The sequence below is a fragment of the Cystoisospora suis genome, assembly GCF_002600585.1.
Source record: "Cystoisospora suis strain Wien I chromosome Unknown contig_4184, whole genome shotgun sequence".
Taxonomy (NCBI): Eukaryota; Apicomplexa; class Conoidasida; order Eucoccidiorida; family Sarcocystidae; genus Cystoisospora; species Cystoisospora suis.
Window position 1 is genome coordinate 3749 of NW_027156976.1, and position 8619 is coordinate 12367.

At 47.1% G+C, this 8619-nt stretch overlaps 1 protein-coding gene across 1 annotated transcript; it reads left to right on the top strand.

Moving 5' to 3' along the window:
- Window positions 1-90: 90 nt before the first annotated feature.
- Window positions 91-8614, top strand: CSUI_007776 (tld protein). Its single transcript, XM_068067920.1, has 3 exons — window positions 91-3127; window positions 3836-5889; window positions 6729-8614. The coding sequence occupies exons 1-3, from the start codon at window positions 1425-1427 to the stop codon at window positions 8480-8482; spliced, it is 5511 nt and encodes a 1836-aa protein (XP_067920104.1). The 5' UTR covers window positions 91-1424; the 3' UTR covers window positions 8483-8614.
- The last annotated feature ends 5 nt before the right edge of the window (window positions 8615-8619 follow it).

Below are 8619 nucleotides of genomic sequence, written 5' to 3' on the forward strand. Positions count from 1 at the left end.
TGTCCAGCAGGCGGGCAGTGCAGCTGAGACGAACCCTATTCTTCCTGAATAGACGAGTGTGAAAATCAAGCCCAATCTACGTCGTCTGTATATTGTTTGACTCACATAAGGCAGTCAGAACGAACTGAAGAGTAACTCCAAGAGTAGATGCCTACAGCTTCCTCTCAATTTTTCGTTAGAGGGATTCGCTTCTACAGCCTCGCTGTACACCCGGAGTAGGCGTAGCAGTAGTCGCTATAGGAGCAGCAGCAGAAGTCAAACTCATTCACGGTTGCCAGCGCCTCTGGGTACTGATTCTTCCCTATCTTTCGTCTTTTTTTGGTTCTTTTTCTTCTTTGGATCTTGTTTTCTTGTCCCGTTTCGCTCTAGTTCTCTTATCTTCCTCGCTGGTCTACATGTGCCACCCGGAGATTGTTCGTTTCCTTTCTTCAACGCAGCTCGACCGTTCAGACCAGACAGGCGACGGCTCTCAAGTGTTGATTCTATGAAGCCGTGAAAGTCATATGACACACGCAGTGATCTCCTTCATTCGCATTCTTCGTCTCTATCTCCCTACACACGGATTTTCTTCTTCCCGTCTATTGGTTTCTGTCATTCGCCGGTTCTCTTCCCGGATCCGGTAGTGACGGTTTTCCCAAGGAATAGGTGATTTTTGGAGGGACGGTCTTCTCTTTTGAAGGCTAGTTAACTTCTCCTGTGTCTCCCTTTCTAAGACTGCGTTCCTGCTGACCTTGTTTTTCCTTGTTTTGTGTTTTCTTCTTAGACCTCCTCCTTTACTCGACTGATGACGGGCGGCTGTCTCTGTCCTCTTCCGCTTCTTTGGGTGTTTTTTCTCTATTCTGTAGATGGAAATCCTTCTTTCGGATGAATGTTGTAGCCCTATCGGCTCCTGAGCAGAAAGGGACAAGATGCTCCGCATAGCTGACTGATCTGTCCATAGATGTATAGACAGGCGCCCTATACAACGTATTTCAGGTCTTGTATCTGGCCTTCGTCCGTGCCTTCCATTCTTCTCATCTAACTACCAAAGCCTATCGGGCATCCCACTCTGCTGGCCCAGGATACTCGGAACGCAGCGAAGAAACATTACGTTAAAAACTGCGCATCCGGGACATCGCCTGGCGTGGTGATCCATCATCCCTTCTGTCCCAAGCATTGCCTTCACTTTCCTTTCAGAGATAGGTAGCTGTTCGATGGTCCGCCTGTCCAAGGCAAACTCGCAGTGCAGTGTAGCAACACGTCGTAACACCTGTCGAGGAGGGAGAATCTGTTCCGGCCGTGGCTACCTAGCTGCCCTATATCTATCCATGCAGCTCTCTTTCCCTCCCTAATCTTTCTATCTCTTACAGTGGTTTCGGCGTATACGCCGTGGTGATAGAAAGGAAGGAGAGGCGCAGGGGAGAGGGTGGCGAAGAAGAAAGAAGATGTTCTCTGCAGGGGCTATTCTTCAATTCGCCTCGGAACTCGCTGGCGCCTTGCACGTACGTCTTGATCCAGAAGATTCTCCTTCATCTTCTTTTGCTTCTTCTCAGTCGGCAAGCCGTTACCCTTCATCTGCTGTCTCTTCTAATCCTGCTCATCCTCATTTTTTTCTCCGGGATAGAGTGGAGGAGGGAACGTCAGTTGAAGCAGGGCGAGAGGCTAAGGGAGAGAAGAAGAACAACAAGCTTCTCTCAAATGCTACATTTCAAGACGAGCCTGAAGGTTTTGTCTCCTTTCAGACATCGTCTTTCTCCCCCTCTTCACCCCATTCTTCCTTCTCCCTTTCTTCTTCTTTTTCTTCCTGTTCACATTCTAAACAACAAGCTGAAAGAGTTCCTTCTCCTCCCCCCCCTTGTCCTTCCTCCTTTTCTTCTTCTCCGCGTCATCTTTGTCAGCGTCATTTAGCACCTGCGTCTCCACTTGCGTCTGTGGAGACTGACCAGAGACACTTGAGAAAACAAGAGAATCGGGTCGCTATCTCCACAGTAAAAGATGAATGCTTTGCTCTCCCTACTCCTTCCACCACTCCTTTCTCCTTGAAGAATCCTCTCTCTTCTTCATCATCTTCTTCTTCTGTCTTGACTCCTTCTATCCCCTCTTCTTCGTCATCTTCCCCCTTATCTCTTTCTTCTGCAAAGAACATTTCTCAAGAAATATTCAGACCATCTCAGAATCCTTATGAAGAGACCAACAGCGGGGTAAAGAGAAGAGGAGATTCTCTAACCTCGCTTATTCCAGATCACCGTCACCTCTTCTTGGCTTCTTCTTTTCTCTCTCCTCCCCCTTCATCCTCATCTCCTCTCGCTCCTTCATCCTCTTCGTCCTCGTCTTTATTCTGTTCTTCTTCTTCTTTGCCAGGGGAGAAGGGCCTCTCCCGCCATTGGATGAATGAAGAAGAGATAGAGAAAGATCAGATAGACCAAGAGAAAGAAAGGAATCTTTCGCGAGAGGCGCCCTTTCTTGTCTCACCGCATAAGGAGCCCTCGCCACCTCATCTCCTCACTCGGACAACCACGATGGGGGCCGAACAGTCGAACCGCTCGGGAGGAGGAGGAGAAGAGGGGAGAGAAGGCTTAGACGAAGATATCTTACAGAGACAAGGAAGAAGATCCATAATAGAAGGGAGAGAAGAACATCTCTCGTCCTCTTCGTCATTGGGCTTTCCTTCTCAAGGGCAATCAGCGCGTCCTCACCACCATCTATTTCGTCATTCTTCCGAGGCCAAACCTCCTCCTTATCCAGGAGATACAAGAGGAGGAGAAGAAGAAGGAGTTCGAGGAGAAAGAGATGGAGAGGAAGAAGAAGAAGAACGGTCCTCGCAGAAGGGGTCTGCGTTTCAAAATCTTTTTAGCTCCGCCCATGCATCGCCACATCTCCCCTCGTCAGGTCATGAAGAACCTAGAGATGGTCATGGTGCCGAGGGAGACGCGCAAAGAAGATCCAGTGTAACTAGAGAAGGAAGAGAAGAAAAAGAAGAAGCGAGAAGAAGAGGAGGAGGCAGTCATGTCGGTCATACAGGTGGTAATAGTAGTAGTAGTAATAGTGGTATGCCTGCATCAACCTCTCCAAGTACTTTTGCAAGTGGCCTTGTCCCGTCTGTTCTCTCGAGGTCTGCTACGTGGGCGTCTTCTCTTTTAGGAAGGAGGTAAGACAGATAAGAGAAGGAGAAAGAAGGAACGGGGAAGGAGAAGAAAAGGGGGAGCGAGGAGATGGAGGAGGGAGAGACTTCCTCATGTGTGTATTGTACGAGAGGAGAGAGGGAGAGAGAAAAAGTGTGAAGGGCAAAGGTTATTTGTTTTATGTATGTAGATAAAGGGAGAAAAGGGGTATCATGAAGTGTGCGAGTAGATCTAGAGAAGGTGAGCTTGATAAGACGGAGCGAGGTAATGAATGGAGATGGAGAAAAGCTGGAGACAGAAGCAATGAAGATTCATCGCTGTCTAGATGTAGGAGTTTCTCTAGCTGTAGATCACTATGATAAGTGTCGTATGAAGAGTGTGTCTCTCGAGAGTATACACCAAGGCTAGGAAGGAGATTCCTAGCACATACGGAAGGCCCGGAGGAGGAGGGGAGAAGAAAAGAAGAAGAAGGAGGACGGGGAAGGGGGAGCCAGCAATAGGACAGTGGCGATCTCTTTTTCTAGGTGTATGTGTCTAGATGTATATATGTAGATATACACTGCCGTAGGGAGAGATAGGTTGAGAGATGATAGGTAGATGGTTACATGTATCTAGAGCTATAAAGGTGGGTGATGAGTTTGTATGGCATCTCAAGTAGGTGCCAATGTCTCATTCCTTCAGTCATTCTGTCCCTCCTCGTCCTTCTCCTCCTTTCTTCTTCTCTTTTCTTGTAGGTCCACATCAACTCCAGCACATCAGACTCCTACACCTAACCAAAGCAACAACGCTTCTTCTTCTTCTCACGATCCCCCCGCGTATTCAGACTTTCCAACGGGTCTATCCCCTCCTTTTCCTCTTTATCCTTCTTCTTCTACACCTTCTTCTTCTTCTGCCTTCCCTCTACATCCTCTGCAAGGTCAACACCTTGAGCGGACTTCAGGACTCCATTCTGGTAATTTTTCTTCTGCACAATCTTCTTCTTCTTCTTCTCATATAAGATCTATCGAGGGTCGTCAGGTTCCTTCTGATTTGCCGGAAGGCCCTTCAGGCTTGCATAGTAGTAGGAGTGGAACGGACAGTTTCACCTCATCTTCATCTATGGCTATAGGGGGGTTTGATAAGGCCTATACAAGCGTAAATCTTCCCCCGAAGAAAGCGCCTGTTTTACCTCCGCATTTTCTCTTTCAACCAGGGAGTATTCGTGAAGCTATTCTTCAGCCAGGGGTAGCTCCTGATGCCCTTCGTCATCGGAGTCGCTATCACTATTGTCATCATCCTCAGTCGTCTTTACAGCAGTCTCTTCAAGGGAGAGAAGAAGAAGAAGAAGGAAGAGGCGGGGGGATCGCACCGCCTCCTTCGACTGAAGAATATCGTAAGACCTCTACAGGTGTCTATACAAGGCGGAGTCACCAGCATGATGCCCTCCCTCCTCATTCATATACTTCTTCTTATCCTTCTCCTCTTCTTCCTTTGTATGGAAGAAGTTTTTCTTCAGAAGAGGAAGGAGAAGAAGATCTGGGAGAACATAGACGACAAGGTGAGGACGAGAAGATAGACGAAGCGAATTCACATCTTAATTCAAGCCGGCCTGATGCGGGTAAGGATGAGAAGAATCGAGGAAAAGTCCTTCCACTTTCCTCTCATTTTCCACATGAAGGAAAGGGGGCATCAGAGGGGAGGTTTTCCCCCCTCTCTTCTTCCACTGGTGCCGCCGCTGGTGCTGACCATCCCAGTGTTGATAGAGAGGATGAAGGGTCTTCTTCTGTAGCAAGATCCGATGTCGATCAAAGGAAGGGCAGAGAGGAGGAGGAGGAAGAAGAGGAAGAGGAAGGTGACTCCTCCTCTTCTTGCTTACCTCAGAAGAAGAAGAAAGAGAAAGAACGAGGGAAACAACTCTCAACAGAAGAGAGAGGAGCGTGTGGCTTCAAGACGTCCGTCTCTCATTCACCCCACACACCTCATCGACCTCAAGTTCATACAGAGCTCCATCAACCTCAGCAGGTTCTTTCTTCTTCTTCTTTTGTTCCGAAAGAAGCTCTAGAGAGAAAAGAAGAAGGAAGAGAAGAAGAAGAAGAAGAGAGGGGAGATCAAGTCACGACCTTTCCTCCTGAACATTCAAATCCATTTCTACCAAATCGGTCATCTTCTTCAAGCAGCGGGGGGGGTGGGGGTGGCCTCTTTTCTTTCTTCCTAGGAGGGGGTGAGAGAAATCATAATTCGAGTCAAGCTATAGGAACAGAAGAAGGAGAGAAAGGGGATACTCTCCTGAAGAGAAAAGGTGTAAATGGTGTTCTCTCTCCAAAAAGTCATAGTCATGATAGCTCTTCTTCTTCTTCCTCTTCTTCTTCTACCTTTGCTTCTACCTTAGGGGGTCACCAGCCCTCATCCCTTGACGGGTCTCTCTTAATGAATTCGAAGGCCTCTTCAAGAGACTCCTATTTCTCTTCTCTGAGACATCATACTCATTCTTATCTTCATAGGACTTCTTCAACCCAAGATCAAGAGAAGAAGGACAGCCATGGAGAGCGGGGTAGTGCAGGAGACGTAGAGAGGGGAGAGGACGGGGAATGGAATCTCGTGAAGAATCAAAAGGAAGAAGAAAAGAAAGAATATTTCCGAAGAAGAGGTACGGCGTTACTAGACTTCTGGAAAGATCAACAAGATAAAGAGGATGAAAGAATCGCTCTGCAAAGAGGAGAGGCCAAGTGTGTGTATTGTGCGGGAGATCGTCTTATTCCTGGAGTACTCTCTATTGAGAGAGAAGCGCTCAAGTTCCGTAGAGAACAAGGTACGACCAGCATCTTCTCCCCCCTTCTTTTTGTCTATGTATTTTTCATCCTAACCTCTTGATATATGCCTCTGTATCGATCTCTCTATCGCTTCATCTGCCTATCTCCCCCTCTTCCTCGCGATCTTTCCATGCATATGTATCTCTCTCCCTCATGGGCTTCCCCTCCGAGTATGTGATTGTCTTGTCTATAGGTAGGTGTGTATCTACACATGCCCTTTCATACAGGTGTCTCTCTAGATGTCTCTCTCTCTGTAGTGATTTGCATGCGCATGCATGCCGAGAGTCGATGGGAGTAAGAGGAGAATCGGAGGTTGGAGAAGAGATGAAGAAGTCAAGGCATGGAGTGTAGAGGAGAGTGGACTAGCTACAATAGAAGAAGAAGAGCTTCTTCTTCTAACGTGGGAGAAGAGGAGAGAAGAGAGAGAAGAACGAGAGAAGGGAAGAAGATTATGAATAGAAGAGGGAGAACGGTTGTATGTATGGCCGTAGACCATTGTTTTCCCTCTGTCCTCATATAGATTCGTTTCTATCGCTATCCATGATACATCTACATGATATTCATAGCTCTATCCTAGGCAGGTCTTCATGAAGTTGTTCTCCTCATGCCTAAACATACATACAGGCATATCTAGACATACTACGTACCTGGACAAACGTGTGAAAGAGGAACACCCGTGTACAGTATAGCTTTATGGTAAGCTCCTCCCTCTCTTCTCTAAGTTCGTCTCTCCTCGTCTCTACTGTCTTTGATCTATCTATCTTTCTATCTTGAATCAGCCTCTGTACCTGTCTCTTCTCTTTCTGTTTCCCTCTTTTCCTTCTTTTTCTCTTTGTAGATCTTCAGTTGCTATCATCTTCTTCTTCTTCTCAGTCTACGGATGATTCGCCTCGTCCACTCCCCCCATATGTTTCTATAAGTTTGATCGATGTCCTAGAGTGTGCATGCGTCTCTCCTCCCCCCCCTCCATCGTCTTCTTCCTGTGTTGTAGAAGGAGAAGAAGACGAAGAAAAGCACCTGCCTTCCACTCCTCTCTCTCCATCTTCTTCTTCCTCCTCCTCTTCCTCTTCATGCTATCTAAATCTATCTCCTCTTCCTCTTTCAGCTTCATCGTCAGCACATCGTCTTCCTTCGTCTTCAGAAGGGATTTCAGAAAGTAAGAAGAGTAGGAGAGACTGTCTTCCCTGGTCGGCTTCTCATAATAAGAATGCTTTATCTTCTTCTTCTTCTCTTGTTCAGTCACCTAGGTCAGAGAGAGAAAGAGAGAAACTTTCTCATCATGATCGTGACCCTGTGATGTATCTACAGTTGCTTCTCTCGACTTTAGAGGCGTCGTCTCATCTGAAAGAAGAAGGACAGTGGGACAAACGACAAGACCAGCACCTACAAGGAAAAGGGAGCCCCTGCAGTTCTTCTCAAGGGGATGACGGAGAGAAGAAAGAACCGAAAAGGAACGAAGGTGGGGGTGATAAAGGAGATGATTCTCTCGAAGAAGGTCCAAGAGATAAGAAGGAGAAGAAGGGTGGAACAACTTCAAAAAGTCATGGAGGAGTAGGAGGCGTAGATGATAAAAGGAGGAGAGAAGAACAAGAAGAAGAAGAGGGGAAAAGAAGAGGAGAAGAAGAGGAGAAAGGAGAAGAAGGTGGTTTATATCCGCCGATGTCCATGCCTATTGCATCGAACTACGATACACCGTGTTCTCGCTTCTCTCCTTTATCTTCTTTCTCTTCTTCTGATCGTCTCGGCGGACTCGTAGGAGGAGAAGGAGCACTAGCAGAGAAAGAAGAAGAAAAGAACAAGGACGATGAGGAAGAGAAAAGAAAGTCGAGACAGGAGACAGACGACGGAGAGGAGAAAAATGAAGAAGAAGAAAAAGGTCTGGGAAACACAGGTTCATCATCCTCTTCTACAGATGAACAGAGAAAGAAAAGCACTAAGCAGCAGGAGGGGCATCAGGATTGTCGAAGTCTTCTCTCTTCACATGATAAAATCCTACCAATACCCCATGAAGACAAGCAGCACATCCAGTCTTCTTCTTCTTCTTCCTCTTCTGAGATGCTAGCGAAGAACATAATTAAGAGGCCGGAACCTCTTCAAGCAGGATCACCTCGACCTTCTCTCCCTTCTCCTGACCCCCTTGTAAGTACTGACTTGCCATCTTCCTATCATCAGCCTCCTCACGGGCATCTTTCCTCTCCTATTCCTGTCGATCCTTCTTCTTCTCTTCACTACTATGATCCAGTAGATATCGTCGTAGGAAACAAACCTCCCCATGTACAGAATCTTGTCTCTACAGACAAAGATCTTTCAACGACATCTCCAAAGATCACTCTCTCATCATCGGTGGTGTCTCCTTCTTCACCTTCTTCTTCATCCTGTTCTCCTCTTCCCCCCCCTGCCCCTTTTGCATGCCACCAGAAGTCGAGAGAATCTCATGAAGAAGCTTCAAGTGGGTCTAGTCCTGTCTCGGATCTTCGCCGTACTACCACAGGACATCCCCAACCATTGGAGTCTATCCCGTCTTCTTCTTCTTCACGTCATCCTGATCATCATCTTACTGGTCTTCCTACATCATCTTCTNNGTCATCCTGATCATCATCTTACTTTATCTCCTTCTTCGTTTTCTCCGCTTTCTCACCATCATGATCGGAGTGTCTATACACCTCATGACTCTGCTGGTGATGGGGAAAGAGAGGGGGGAGGCCCTCTCTCTCAAGGTAGCGGAATGA